The 16,489-nt window shown below is 42.5% G+C and overlaps 1 protein-coding gene across 3 annotated transcripts in view; it reads right to left on the bottom strand.

Moving 5' to 3' along the window:
* The window catches only part of LOC105015777 (AT-rich interactive domain-containing protein 1B), a 173,113-nt gene that overhangs the window by 122,444 nt on the left and 34,180 nt on the right, over nucleotides 1-16,489 (bottom strand). For 2 of the 3 annotated variants that reach the window (XM_020054096.3, XM_010879177.4), the window contains exon 3: nucleotides 4,295-4,447. In XM_020054096.3, coding sequence (XP_019909655.3) covers nucleotides 4,295-4,447 — 153 coding nt within the window. The remainder of the gene's footprint in view (nucleotides 1-4,294; nucleotides 4,448-16,489) is intronic. The other variant, XM_010879178.4, reaches the window with a different exon arrangement.

Genomic DNA, 16,489 nt, shown 5'->3' on the forward strand with positions numbered 1-16,489 from the left:
TAACCAATCTTCCTAATGATCCATATTCTTCTGATGCTTCACTGCCAAAGGGGACAATATAAACTGGTTATTCCATGAGACATCAATCACAACATGTCCTTAAGGCCCGATCCCAAATGCCCAACAAAGAGTTACACCAACAATGAGTTACACCAACAAAGTGTAACAACAACAAAGTATTACACTAACAAAGAACCTTGAAGCGTAGCAAGATTGTTGTCACTGTATATCGCTGCCTGAACAGCTAATAACAGCTTATTTAGGGTCATTATGATGTCAAGATTCAAAGATCCACAACAACACTGGAGAAGGGTTTTAGTGTAAAGCAAATAAAACACATGGGGAATGAACAACATCTTTACTTTTCTGCTAATTACAGATTAGGGATTTATGGTCTTTGAAACTTAATTTCAGATTGTGGTGAGAAATTTAGCACCAGCAGTCTCCATTGCATTGGAAATCAAACAAGGGCCCAATATCTTTGCCTCTGTATTTCTCCTACCTTGGACTGCTCATGTTTTGAGCTCCCATCAGTACTCAAGGACAAAAGATGCCTTTTCAGAGGCTGTAGGAGCAAACATACCTCTTCCCACTAAACACAAAAAAGTCTACTAAATGAGTATGACATATGTCCCTGACAAGCACTTTGTCCTGTAACTGGAACATTTCACTTGTTATTGTATTAAATGTAATGGTAAGGCCAATCTATCAAAATTACCTTCAATAAACAGTGACATTATATACTGTCTTCTATTAATCATTTATCAACACATCTAAAATTCTGGAAAATAAAATAAAATTTACTTTTTTAGATTCACTGTCCAAATATATATTTTTTGATATTCAAGAGCAAGGATGAGCACCCTTAATTAACACCCTTAATTACCACCCAATGAACCTTGGCTCAAAATACATAAAATAGATTATGTATTTTCCTCCCTGGCATTGTCAATTGATGGTCAGTGAACAATTTCTGTTGATAAGTGTTTTCATTTTTCATTCTTCATTCTTCACTGACACTGAATGCGAGAGGTTTTTGAAAACCCCGCTTTTGCATACATTGTACTGTAGGCCAGCTAATGAACTAACTTGGTACATTTTGAGCAATTGGCGACCTGATTTGCACCTAGTTACGCAAACTGTCACATATAAGCTAGCTAATGAGACAATGTAAAAGAGGGGGAAATTATGTATAATTTATAGCTAGATCCAGCAGCTAGCTGTCTAGCGAAAGGTTAAGGTACAGCTACCCAGCTTGTGAACATGCTATTGTACACCTTGGGGCAACTTACAATCTTTGTGGCTTGCTGTCCAGAAATACCCATCTACCATTACATTTGTCAGAGACAAAAAATACAGAAAATAATGACTTGCACATCAATTCCAAAGAAAGTTGAATGATTACCTTAATTAACCACTTGAGCCTCTCAGTCTGCTTCAATCAACATCACCTGACCAGACAGACACAGGAACCTTCTCATGGGGCTAGATCTGGATCCATGTCCTTCTTCTCCATATACTACACAGGTCAATTTGACCCAATTACAGACTATACCACAGTTCAATTTCATTGATTTTAAATTATGTAAAGCAGCAGCCAGGAAATGCCTTTAGCTATAGACTGCATTGAAAAATCCCAAGTCTATTTCCTTATTGTCGGTCTGCATAGAAATGTTATCTTTCAACAAATTACCAACGGCCAACTGCATTACGGATAGTTGTGCCTACAGTCTATACGCAGAATACAGAGAGAAAGAGAGATGGGGTGTGTGAAACCATCTATCCACACAAACAAAACCGATACACTGCCATTGGGGTACTGTATGTCCCAATGGAAATGCGACAGAAGAGATTGTCATCCTGCCTGAGCACTCACTGAGGGCATCCGGAGCATGAAAGTCTCTGTGTTTCAGAGATTCTCTGCTCTCCTCACTTCATTGGCTAGGACAGACAATAAAGTCATGACGGATAAATGACTGGGGGTTGTTTAGAGTTGCAATTCAGGTTGCAATAGGGAGTAAATAGCCAGGTTGTAAAACCGGCACGGTTTAGGGTTTGGAACGTCTCTCCGTCCCAACATTTCTCTTTCACAGCCAGTGGTGCTCAATGGGCTTGCCCTCAGACCCCTGAAAGGACTTGGTTCAAACCTCAAGACCAGGGCCAGCGTACCCATGAATAGACAAGTAATAGAGAAACCACACTAGGCAGCCACAAAATAAACACTATAAAACTTGACAGTCAAATTCAACATTTAAATGAAAGGAAATTTGTTAGGGCAAGCTTATTTGAGAAAGCATAGAATGTTTCTTTTTCATTCTTATTGTAATTCGAATAATCACAGGGTGTGACTCGCATGTTTTAGGCTTATTAATAACAACTCTGTTATAGTTTGATGTCTTTGATTTCAACACTGTGACTCCCCGAAGTGTTATTGTTGGCAACAATGTTTCATTTCAAACACCGAACAAGCTCTATTTAATCCCACCAATGGCACATTATGTAGACTCGCATCATGCACCCTCGCACACGAGAACACAATCGCTGCTCAAATGTACGCCTATAAAGACCTCAACGACCACGTACATTCAGAATGCAAGAAAAGAGAAATCATTGCACAGACACATATGTATCGTTTCTGAAACAGAGATGTTTTTCTTTATCGTCCAGGATTAAACGGCGGGGCAAAGTGTTGGAAGTGCTTCATCCTAAAAGAAACATTATTTCAAACAACTTCTTGGACATCCTGTGTGAGGTGAATAAAATAGCAGAAGCTCCGCTCTTTACACTGGGTTAGTTAGGATGATAACACAGAAGATACAGTATATAACATATCCCCAAATGTATCCAATGCATGATTTACGTTATATATCACTTTTGATGGCACGAATGAGGTGCAGCCCAGAAGCGCCTCTCTCCGGCAGCACCCTGGACACCCAATCAGGCACCGATGAGCAATTTTCCCTATTTTAGGCAGGACACCGCATATCCTGGGTAGCCTATCAGATTTGTAAAGTATTGGGTCCTGAATCACAAGGCTGGAAAGAGTGAGAAAGTTCCTGATGTGGCCACTAGTTAACATTCACACACATGAGCAAAAACGGACACACATACAGATCTGGTCGAAAATGGTTGGGTGTGGAATACTGTAGTACGTTTACAAAATTGGAACCATAATTTAGTTCCCATTGTTAAACAAATCCTGAATTTGTTGGTGTGTATACAAAGAATTGGCCCATGAAACAGTCACACATACACGCAGATATTCAGACACACGGACACACAGATAGAGAGCTCCTGTCTGACAGTAACTCTGCCCATGACTCCTGGCAAACGCTCTGTCTCTGTGATCCCAATGTTTTGTGTGTGGTGTGTTTATGGTGCATTGTGTGTGCGCTTTGTGTGTGGTGTGTTTATGGCGCATTGTGTGTGCGCTTTGTGTGTGGTGTGTTTATGGCGCATTGTGTGTGCGCTTTGTGTGTGGTGTGTTTATGGTGCATTGTGTGTGCGCTTTGTGTGTGGTGTGTTTATGGTGCATTGTATGTGCGCTTTGTGTGTGGTGTGTTTATGGTGCATTGTGTGTGCGCTTTGTGTGTGGTGTGTTTATGGTGCATTGTGTGTGCGCTTTGTGTGTGGTGTGTTTATGGTGCATTGTGTGTGCGCTTTGTGTGTGGTGTGTTTATGGTGCATTGTATGTGCGCTTTGTGTGTTTGCGGTTTATGGTGTGCGTGTGTATGGTGGATGCATGGTGTGTGGTGTGTTTATGGTGCATTGTGTGTGCGCTTTGTGTGTGGTGTGTTTATGGTGCATTGTATGTGCGCTTTGTGTGTTTGCGGTTTATGGTGTGCGTGTGTATGGTGGATGCATGGTGTGTGGTATGTTTATGGTGCATTGTGTGTTTTGTGTGTGGTGTATGGTGTGCGTGGTGTGTTTACAGTGCATGGTGTGTGTGTTTCGCGCGTGGTACATTCGTGGCGAGTTTGTGTGTGTGGTGTATGATGTGCGTGTTTGTGTGTGTCTGTGAAAGTAGGGGAAGCTGGAGACGCCAGAAATAGCCCTCATGAATAATCTGGACGACTCATCAGACAAGTGGGGCCAGAGCCAGCCTTTCTGCCCACACGCACACGCACACACACACACACACACACACACACACACAAACACACACACACACAACAGGAGGCCTGTGTGGGAGCAAAGCATTGGGATAGCAGAGTTCCTAGAGCTGAAGTAGCCCTTAGATATCAGTAAAAAATTCTCCTTACCCTGGAGCATAAGAGAACTACAAAGGCCTTACCGACTGAGGTGGGGCACGGGGCAGCAGGTAGGGCTGTGACGGGGGGGCCGTGGGGGTCTGCTGGGGGGGGCTGAAGTAGGGTCCTGGGGGCGTTCCCTGTTGCTGCTGGTTGTATGATCCCACACTTTGCTGGCCGTATTGGGGGGGAACCTGCTAGAATAAAACCAATCACACACCAGTTAGAGCAGCTAGCACTTCCCCTCTGGCGAAACAACAAACAAGAAAACATTTAGAGCTGCATGGAAGTCAATCTGCTCTAACTTAAAATAATCCAAAAGGCCTAACGCTTCCCATTCATGCTTGAGGAGCCAAAACTCATGAGAGTGAAAATGTACAGAAATGTGTCCTAATTCTCCCTCCGTCCCCGGCAAGTTAATGAGAGCCCTCCGAGTAGCCTGGACCCACCAATAACCTTCAACCAGATCCTTCATTCATTACCAGCTGACTAACAGCCTCATTATGTGAGCAGTGCATCAACCAGACCCTTCATTCATTAACAGTTGACCAGCTGGCCTATCATGTTAGTAGGCGGTGCCAACCAAAACACCATTCTACCCGTGCCAGTATTAGTCCACTCACTTACAAACGTTACAAATGTCGGTTATTAGGCCCTCCGCCCCGGTTGTAGAGCACTTAGGTTTTCAGTAGACTTACTCAAGTCCACTAAATGTGTGTTCCGCATCCGCCTCTGCGTGTGCTGACAGAAACGCGTCAACGCGCGTCAACGCCAACTTGCCCCAACACGGGCCACCGCGGCCGTGCTAACGCACGCGTTGTCCCAGTGTTGATCCCTCCACGTGGGGCTTCATGGAGGCATGATGAAAGGCTCCCTGCCTCCTCTCTCCTCCGCGCTGTGCCCGGGCCGTGGGAGTGAGGGAGCCGCTGTAGTCTTGGGAATGCAGGATCGGTTTCCCTCCGAGCCGACTGAACGGCGTGCCACGGCTCCCTTTTCTCCACCATTCGTCAACGTGTTTTCCATTGTTGAACTGGGCTTGACATAACACATTCTAATGGGCAGCCGTCCCGGAACCCACTCACTGCTTCACACGCAGACACACACCGCGGGACGCCCCACTCTTCCCAAGAAACCTAAACATTTGCTGTGGTCCGGCAACACTCTTCTTGTCAGGTTTTCCTCTAACTGTTTTCAGCCTCAGCCAGAACCTTGGCTGTAAGCCTGTTAACCGCTACTAAAATGTGTAATTGGCTGTGATTATTAGCCATGCAAATACCATTCCTGAGTTCTACGGTAAAAACTGATGTAAAGCGTTCTCACAGGCACAAATGCACACAGACACATGAAAACACACGTAAAGCGTACAAACACTGATCGACACCAGCACCTAAGTTATTCATTTTAAACCAACTCTCCCTGACATCCCACCAACGACACAAATAAAAGTGATTTATTTTTAAGATGATGAATATTACTTTGAACTCACACACATTACTTTTGAAGTCGCTATCTTACGAGTGTCTGGGTGTTTGTGTGTCCCTGCATGTTTGTGCGTGTGTGCATATACACTGTGTGTGTTCATCTGAATACAAGATTTTAAAGTTGAAATGGGTGTGGGAGCAAAGGTCCACCCAAAACCTCCTTATAAAACCAGTTCATGAACCAGTGGTGTAAAGCTGGCGGAAACAGGCTAGGGACCAAGCCCGTTCCAGCTGAGGTGGGGAACCCTGGGAGACTCTCCAGTCTTACATACTGAGGATTACAGCCTGCACCTGATTACATACCTTTAGTTTTGCATATATACACTCACCTAAAGGATTATTAGGAACACCTGTTCAATTTCTCATGAATGCAATTATCTAATCAACCAATCACATGGCGGTTGCTTCAATGCATTTAGGGGTGTGGTCCTGGTCAAGACGATCTCCTGAACTCCAAACTGAATGTCAGAATGGGAAAGAAAGGTGATTTAAGCTATTTTGAGCGTGGCATGGTTCTTGGTGCCAGACGGGCCGGTCTGAGTATTTCACAATCTGCTCAGTTACTGTGATTTTCACGCACAACCATTTCTAGGGTTTACAAAGAATGGTGTGAAAAGGGAAAAACATCCAGTATGCGGCAGTCCTGTGGGCGAAAATGCCTTGTTGATGCTAGAGGTCAGAGGAGAATGGGCCGACTGATTCAAGCTGGTAGAAGAGCAACTTTGACTGAAATAACCACTCGTTACAACCGGTTTAGACATTAATGGCTGCGTGTTGAGTTATTTTGAGGGCAAATTTACACTGTTATCCAAGCTGTACACTCAATTCTTTACATTGTAGCAAAGTGTCATTTCTTCAGTGTTGTCACATGAAAAGATATAATCAAATATTTGCAAAAATGTGAGGGGTGTACTGTGTAGTTAATGTGTATAATGTGAGATACTGTATATATATATATTACATGGTTTGTGTGTTTGAGAGAGTTTGTGTTGGCGTGTGTGTGTGTGTGTGTGTGAGTGTTCAACATAATGAATGCAGTGGTGATGTTGGAATAAGAAGGTCCAAGCTATTAACCCCAATGCCAAACCGTCTGATCTCACTGCGTCTGCTAGGCCTAATGAGACAACGCTCGTTCAGTCTGCATCCAATTTATAGACACACACACACACAGACACATGCATACACGTGGCTGTTTACCCTAAAACCTATTCACACACTCCATTAAAGTCATTGAGAATGTTAACGCTGTGTTGTGATGTTACAGTACGCTCCTCTCTAGTCACTGCCAGGTAGAAAAAGACAGGACAGGATTTAGCCATGAAAACAATCATGGGCTGCTTGCTCCCCTCTCTCTCTTTCATGCCCTTTCTCTCACGCTCTCCCTCTTCCTCTCTCCCTCTCTCCCTCTCTCTCTCCCTCTCGCCTAGACAGATGAGAGGCGACGGGGTGAGACCAGACAGAGGCAAACCTCAACAAGCAGCAACCTGTCTGACTGGAGCACCGATCAACCTTCGAACATAAACCAGACCCCGGCGTATTCACGGCACTGTGAAGTGAGCCTAAATGATGCTATGCTAACTGTTTTCCAGAGTTGTAGAGACGACAATAAGCCCACGTATGCTTCCCTTCAAAACAACAAAGAGTCTGAAATGTTGCGGTATGAACGGTATGAACGGTATGACACAACACAGTGGCATGAAGACGCCTGCTGTAATCACGTTGTGTGCAGCGGTGTAATGGCACTGACTGGCTCAGACAGGAAGATGGGGGGGAGAGAAAAACATACATTCATGTTACCATTTACGTGTGTTTCCTGACAGCTGAACAGTTTTCTGTGAATGAGGATCTGTCGGTCTGATATAGGCTACAAGACAGGCAGGCACCGCAGTGGATCTGCTCCAATATTTGCTGAGCCCTGCAGACTCTATCTCAGTCAATAACACCCAACACACACAGCCGCGCGCAATAAAGGTGAAGAATACAGATCCTAAAACCCAACAGCACATGAAAGACTGGTGTTCATAGAAACGGACAGCCTTTATAGTTTGTGAAGCAAATAATTCACCATAAAATGTAATACTGATATCATAAACTCCAAGGGCTTGAGCTTCAAATAGGAAAAGAACAGACCAATAAAAAAGAACAATGCCACAGAAGAATCCCAAGAATCCATCAAAAGCCTATGAAAACAGAAGTCATGAAAACAAAAAAAGTCATGAGAACACAGCGCCAGACAACATCCCCCTGCCGTCGTGGTAACCCTGTCTAAGCCCTGTTACAGGCCACATCACCACGACAACCCATTTAGAACACTACAGCAGATGGGCAGAGAGAAAGACGTGCTTGTAATTCAATTGGACCAATGAGCACAGACAAATTTTCATAATTCTATAGCCGCTGCGACACGGTTGGCTGGCAACCGGACCTCTGCCAGAACACAGGTTGCCCATTTGAGTGACATATGGATCCACCCAACCAGAGCAGTGTTTGAGCTGTAAGCAGGCCAAACAGACATCACCGGCATACAGAGGACTATATTAGCATTAGCACACCACCGCTGCTAATGCCCTCTCCACGGATCACAGACCAGCAAGCGCATCAGAAGAAGTGAGAGGCAGGGAGACAGAGGAGGGCACGAAAAGGGGTGATGAGAGGAAGAAACAAGAGAAGGTGGATGGAGAAAGGCGGCCACCCTAAGAGTGCAAGGAAGAGACAGGGCCACAGGATGAGATAACTCATCCTTTTTAGAACGGATCTGACGGACCCCACTACGCTGTCGTTCACTACCTATGGCTGCCATCGCTGAGGTTGTTGGTGGTGACGTCAAGAGAAGGGGTGTTGTATCAAAGCTAGTCTAGAATAATTTTTCTCTCCTGAGTTTGGTAATATTCAGTTTGTGATTAAGGCCCTGTTTCATCGAAGCAACTCCCAGCAAACCTGGGAGTGACAATGCCTAGATGTGTGTCCAAAATAGCATATCTGATGCTTTTTTGGTACTTATCACGCCACTCCCTCAACCAGGTGGTCTACGCCAGAACCCTTACAAGCAGAAAATAGTGCATTTGCCTGTCTTTTACCTTGATTGAACTCAAGCCACAACAGAGAGTGAAAACAAGGCAAAGCAGCTGGGGATGAGCCACTACCACTTCTTCCATGTCGATACCGATTCTGAGGAACTATGATTATCTGCCAATACCAAGTATCGTTACGATACTGACCTTTTTATGACTGCCATAAGTCTTGCACACGATTGAATTGGATGTCACACAACCTTTTATTAACAACTCTCAATATAAAAGGTTTAATGTGTAACTTTTAAGAACAAATCATATTAAAATATGTTAAAATACACTTCATGAACAGTCCGAGGAATCTTTTTGAGGAAATTCTATAGCAATGAACATGAACGTGGATACATATTGGATAAAATAAGTCACTGTAGTGAAAACTAGGCATGTGACAAACACTGTCGTCTGATCTCAACTTCACTAGATTAACTTAAAGCACTTTAGGAAATAGCTGGCTAATCAATTGAAGATGGAAGTAAAAGAAAAAGATGTACAGCACCAAACAGTTAGGCTTGATATTTAGCTATGATTCTGAATGTATTACGAGATTTGACAGATTAGAAATCACACAGTATAAAAGTGGTGTATTAATTTTGTACAACAAAAATAGTGACAAAAATATTTTTTAAATACTAACTTTATGAGACGATAAGTGGCTCATCAGAAACAGAAAAAAATAAATAAAAAATAACTACTAGTTTATAGGAGCTAATAGTTGGATAGGAGCATTTTGGAAAGACAGGTCAAAAGACTTGGGAAAAGCACATCATCCCAATATACAGCTTTTGAAAAAAATAGGAGACCACTGCACCTTTTTCATTCCTTTCCAAAAAACTCAAAAAGGAAGGTTTTGAGTGAGGAACAGAAGAGTTAAAATTAAGAGACACTGCCAACTGAACACTTCTGTTCCTCACTAAAAACTTTCCTTTTCAACGTTTTTGGAAAGGAAAGAAAAAGGTGCAGTGGTCTCTTAATTTTTTCCGGAGTTATATGGTGTGTTGTGGTGCCTGGAGAAGTGGGTATACCCTAATTTGTTAACTATCAAAAGTTGTTCTTATATTTCAAACTGATATTTCCATCCATGTCAATTAAAATGCTCGAACAATAACAATAAGTGTGCAATACCCATTTTCCTTTGGCTAATTACATTTCGGAAATGTCACGCTTCCATACTGGGCACAATGCTGTGCTTAAAATTCTAATAAATAGGCCTAATATAATAGTAGGCAATATCGACATTGCATGCAAAACATAATGAAATGTCCCATTGGCCTTATCTGATATAGTGATATGAATCACCCTCCACGGGAATTTTACGGCAAATCCGTAAGCAAGATCCTAACCATTACCTTGCTATGTTTTCTGGGAATTATCAGATCGGTAAGAATATGTTTGCATTAGAGAAGAAACAAGGGTGGATTTTAACAGCGAGAAGGAAGAGGAATGTGGAAAATACAGTATAAAAACAATTGAAAATGAAATAAACTGAACAAAAATGTAGGCCAGCTTTTAAACTGACCAATGGGAATAGGCCACTTCACAAACAAACAATTAACAATCGAAAAGGCCCACAATAGATAACAATTAAGCACAACTTCAGTACAGTACTTGGGATGAACACATTCTCACAGTTATGCACATTATCTGCATTCCCCATACATTATACACATTATCTGAATTCCCTGTAAATTATATACATTATCTGCATTCCCAGCACATTATACAACTTATCTGCAATCCGCATACATTATACACATTATCTGCATTCCCCATACATTACACACATTATCTGCATTCCCCGTACATTATAAATATTATCTGCATTCCCCATACATTACACACATTATCTGCATTCCCCGTACATTATACATATTATCTGCATTCCCCATCCATTACAAACATTATCTGCATTCCCCGTACATTATACATATTATCTGCATTCCCCATACATTACACACATTATCTGCATTCCCCGTACATTACACAGATTATCTGCATTCCCCATACATTGCACACATTATCTGCATTCCCTGTACATTAACTACATTATCTGCATTCCCCATACTATACACAGTTTTATGCATTCCCCATATATTAAGCACATTATCTTCATTCCCCATACATTACACACATTATCTGCATTCCCCGTACATTATACATATTATCTGCATTCCCCATACATTACACACATTATCTGCATTCCCCGTACATTACACACATTATCTGCATTCCCTATACATTGCACACATTATCTGAATTCCCTGTACATTAACTACATTATCTGCATTCCCCATACTATACACAGTTTTATGCATTCCCCATATATTAAGCTCATTATCTTCATTCCCTGTACATTATACACATTAACTGCATTACCTGTACATTATACACATTGTCTGCATTCCCCGTGCATTATAAACATTACCTGCATTCCCAGTACATTATATACATTATCTGCATTCCCAGTACAATGCAAAAAATGTGCGCTTTGGAAAATATTTGACTGGCAATTCTCGAGTTAAGATATGAACAAACCTTCAATTAACGACACAAACATTTCTCTAGTTCTAATTTCAAGAGTAATTTGTTAAAAATTATTACAATCTAGTAAGAATGTTTGATCATCCATTGCTCAAACACAAGCACTTATGTTAGTGGGAGGAGCCCAATCAGAGGATTTTGGTATCAAACCTAATTGGTGCGACACTCTACAACCTGTCACACCCGTTTATTACGGTTACAGGTAATCAAAAAATAATATTGAATTAGAAACCATAAATCATCAGTGTCTGTTCTTCTAATTGGTATGGCTTTAGCTTAAATAAAGGATGATTTCTAGTATGATCATCACCAGTAGCTGGGAAATCAGAGAACACTGAAAATAAAAACAATGGCTAATAATGGCTAATAATACCCACATCAGTGTCACACACACACATGCACACACTCCACAGGATGTCTGTATGAGGCAAAGCATTCTAGGATAGGTCTTACTAAACAGGATGAAGTGGTCGTTGGATTACATTAATATCAGTATATCTACAGTCAATTTTATATTTCCCCCTGACTGTAAAAGATGAGCACACTGAGCAAAGCACTAGTAGACTGAGCAAAGCACTAGTAGACTGAGGAAGCACTGGTAGACTGAGGAAGCACTGGTAGATTGAGGAATCACTAGTAGACTGAAGAAGCACTAGCAGACTGAGGAAGCACTAGCAGACTGAGGAAGCACCTGTAGACTGAGGAAGCACTAGCAAGATTGCTGCAATCAGAGACAACGGCGCCAACTCAGACGAAACACCATTAACGCTGGCTCCCATTTTAAATCGCAGACTGAACCAACCTTGTAGTCAAAGCTGTTAACAAAGGTTATCGGGATGCTTGTAGATGAAAGCCCAACGCCACTTCAGGTAAAGAGTTGATACCATCGTCTGTTCCTCTGACTAAAGCACTATAGGTTGGCGATGTGGAGGAAGGTAGATAGCAGAATTACTCCCTTTTAATTTACCCTGTAAGAGGGTGTGCCGGGCGGTAGTGAGCCCCAAAATGAGATGCGGATGGGCCGCAGAGGCTATCAACAACCTGGGCTCATGATTAAACATAGGGCAGAGAGATTACATCTTCTATAGTGGTTCCCCAGGTGACTAACCTCCAACTGCCTCTTTTGATCTCTACTCTTCTTCTCCCCTTCACTTCTCTCTCACCAATCCTTTTTCCCCTCCTTGTCTGTGTCTCGCTCTTCCCCCTCTCTCTCTCTCTCTCGTTTTTTTTCTCTCTCCCTCCATTGCTCCACACGCCAGCCACTTGACACATCAGAAATGAGATGCCCTTGGACGGCGTGGAGCGGGGGGGCGGAGAGGGGATGGGGGTGTAACATGCATAACCACGGGCCGCAATTCTCTCACCAGTGCAATTACTATGAACTTCCTTTTGTACAGTGAAAATAATTTGGAGCCCTAGTTGAGGTCGACCTGAGAGCAGAGTGGTCTTTACCCAAAATGTACGCACAACGCTACAGATAAAAAATGACTTACAGCAAAATCGAATATCTATTTCCATCCCGATCAACATTTGAAATAAACAGTAGTGCAGCCTGATAGTGACACGCATATTGACCTGATGACTTTACATCCGCAGCTTCAGTCCAGCCATAACATTGGTTGACAGACTGGGTGCTGATAGTTTCCATTGATTGGCTGACTGACTGAAAGCTGATAGTATTTCATTGATTGGCTAAACTGGACAGCTTGTGGTCGTATTGTTTCACTCTCCTGAAACCTTGGTTCCATTTTCCCTCCGCTCTGAGGCTAGTGTGTGTTTGAGTGTGTGCGCACGCATGTATCTCTGAGTGTGTGTTTGAGCCATTGTGCTGTGCCTCTGTGCTCTTCTACCACGCTTCAAACGATGGATGAAAACCTTTGCGGCGTAGAGGTAAGGTAGCTGCGTCGTGTTCTTTATTGCTGAAGCGCCGCGGCATTCTGCTGTTCCAGAGGCTGTAATGGAGATGTCGGCTCTGTAATGTGTAAGCAGCACCGCCAAGCTTTGGGCTGGTGCCACCCATTCAAATGTTTTCCCCCACTAAACTCCTGACCCCAATCTGAGGCCAAGAATAAGACTGAGGAAAAAAAACACACACAGACGAGAGAAAAGAGATAATCTGATTCATGTAGAGAAAATGGTTTCAGTCCCCTGGCAGAGGCTGAATATGCCCTGGTCTTTAGGGAGAAGGAATTTACAGAGGAAGAGAGAAAGAGAACTGCTCTAGCTTGCCTGACCAACTATATTTAAACCCCCTCACCTTTCTTGACCCTCTACCCCCACAATATCATTTTCACTTACAGTATCTCTGCCAGTTGGAAAGAACACATTTCACAGAAAGCTACCTTCAATTTCATTTCCACATCACCAAAGAGCATCAATTGATTGGTAAGTAAAACCCTACCGCTGATGCTAAAATGCGTTCCTGTTCCATTTCATTAGCATTTTCTTTTGTTTGAAGTAATATTTTTTCACCCTTACGTGATAGAGGCAAGCTGTAACTTGTGTCGGTTAGCCTAGTCTTGAACACTGTGAATGCAAACCACACATTGCTAGGCAAACACTGCACCTTATCATTAGCGGTTGACATTAGGACAGCAGATTATCCTGCCGATTGCCATAGAACACCTCCCATACTGGTAGATTAGCCGCTGTAGACACCGACTCTGACATATAAAGCGTTGGTATATGGTGTTGGCAGTGACACTGTGACCTGTCAGGTTCCATCAAGCACTACAGGAGTGTGACCATGGAAATGGAATCTCATTCTCTAGTTCACTGACTGTGACCAGTGCAGATCAGACAGTGCATGTCTTAGAATAGCACGCTAACAGAGAATCACATAACACCAAAGGGGTAACGCTACCTGCATAATGCTAATCAATATGTTTTGATGCTTATTAAATGCTCATATTTACAGTAGTTGTTTGAGTATTCTTAAAGACTAGGTAGCATGGGTTTTTATTCACCAGCAACACTGTGAGCTAAAATACTCAGTAACATTAGTTAAAACCTGGTTATGTATAAGTATAAAACGTGTTAAGTGTGGCCCAGGTTGGTCTTGTGATTGAAGGGCCCCCGGAGCACATGTACCACTACAGCATGAGTTCAATGTTGGCCTGTTAATAAAGCCAAAACCCCATCCTAAACATTTCCCACTGTCTCTATATCCAATAAAGCATTAACATGCAGACAAACGTATCTTTATAAACCATTATGGCCGTTTTTAGTTTTTTTATTAATATTATTATCATTGTTAAAGGGGAAAACAACACTTTCTAACAATGTGCCTGAAACTATAGCGAGCTGCAGGCCAATGTGACTTTTTTTGACTATTGACTATTTTTGGCAGCTGGTTGGACTGGTAGGGAAGAAAAGGGCTTTAATTCTTATACTGTTGACGTTACATGGATTTAAATACCCTAAATTCAAAGCTGACAGTCTGTACTCCTAGGGCATATTACGACAACTGAAATTACAAAACTATTGTTGAAAAAATTTGAATACGAGCAGGCAGACCGACAATCATTTTGGTCAGTAGGATTCATGAAGCAATCCATTTATCAATTTTTACCTCGTGACGACTCAAGTATTTACAATTCAGGTTGTTTCTGTGGGGAAAATTCGGATGGTGAGGCATTTTTTACTTCAGAAAATGTATATTCTATGCAAATTTTGCAACAACTTTTGTTAATCTAAATATAACTGTGGTAGTGTAAAAAGACTTTCAGTCATTGCTTCATTTCAAATCCATTGGGCTTGAGCACATAGTCAAAACAAAACTTGTGGCACTGTCCAAAAACTTATGGACTGTATGTTTCACATGGTTCTGTTAATGCTACCATCACAATACTCTAACAGAAACACTAATTATAAATGATGAATTGATGCTGATTTCATCCAACTATCTAGAGAGTGGATGTGATATGAGAATGAAGGCTGTATTTAACCAGCTCTTAATGCAAGACCTGACCTGTACTAATGTATCTGTAACCAAAGGAACATTAATCTCAGCATAGCCAATTAGAGGACAAACTAATCTCGCCCTAACTCTACAAAGACATTACAAAAACGTCAGTCTGTCTCTCCACTTCATTTCTCAGTCTGTCTCTCTCTTATGTGTCATACACACAATATTCAATACTTTTACTTTCTTTATCTCTCTCTCCATCTGGCTCAGTGCTGAGTGGCAGATAGTATCTTTATTCTGTCGGCTGTTTGTTGGCTTTCAGTACAAACAAAGACAAAGAAATAATACTTCAGTGTTGTTTTGTGGGAGAAATGAGCTACCAGCTGTCAGAGTCATTGGTCATGACAAAGAAAGAGCAAACACCCATATTCTGCATAGACCATCAGAGGCGGTATGAATGAGCAGCTAGCTAGGACCTGAATGGAGAGAACAAACACCCATAAACCCTCAGACCATCAGTGACAGGGTAAGAAGGAAACACAAACCTTAAGTACAGGAATAACTTGTTCCTCTCATTCAATTCAATACACGGGGCAGTTTATGACCTACTCGAAAACTTTTCACAACTGACTACAGACATCAAAATGGAAGATAGCGTGCCTAGATCGAAACACTGCTGGGAAAAACAAATGAGTTGGCGGTCTGAGGGACGACATGAGACGCATTGGCATCCTGCTCCTTGCGGCTGATTGGCCCGGGACATATAGAACAGTACGGTGATAAAGGTAACCAATGAGAGTAGGCCATTAGAGCCAGTGACGTGCAGGCTTCCCACTAGTTAATGTAACCTGAAACTTCATCTATTCTACAGTGTGGGCACCTTAGTTAATCAGACTCTTGTTTAATCTCCTTATTTTCCTCTCTCTCCATTCCAGTATCTTTCTCTCCATCCCCCTTACAGGCTTTTGTTTTCATTGTGATTCGGGAAATTATGCCCCTGGTCCCCGAGTAGAGGAAATGGGTGGAGGAGCAAGAGGACTTTTAAATGGTCCCCGGGCCCCCAGCGCGAGCCATCAAACAGCCCCAGTTCCCCTCCTCTCCACCACACCAGTGTAATGGATGTGTCCCTTTCAGCCATCCGTCAGGCTGACCAGCGCTCAGTGCATTAACCTCCCAGACAGCCGCCAGGCTCCTAAGTGATTCCACCGGCTCCAAGTGTGCTTCACCAGGACGGAAACATGC

The sequence above is a fragment of the Esox lucius genome, chromosome 15, assembly GCF_011004845.1.
Source record: "Esox lucius isolate fEsoLuc1 chromosome 15, fEsoLuc1.pri, whole genome shotgun sequence".
Lineage (NCBI taxonomy): Eukaryota > Metazoa > Chordata > Actinopteri > Esociformes > Esocidae > Esox > Esox lucius.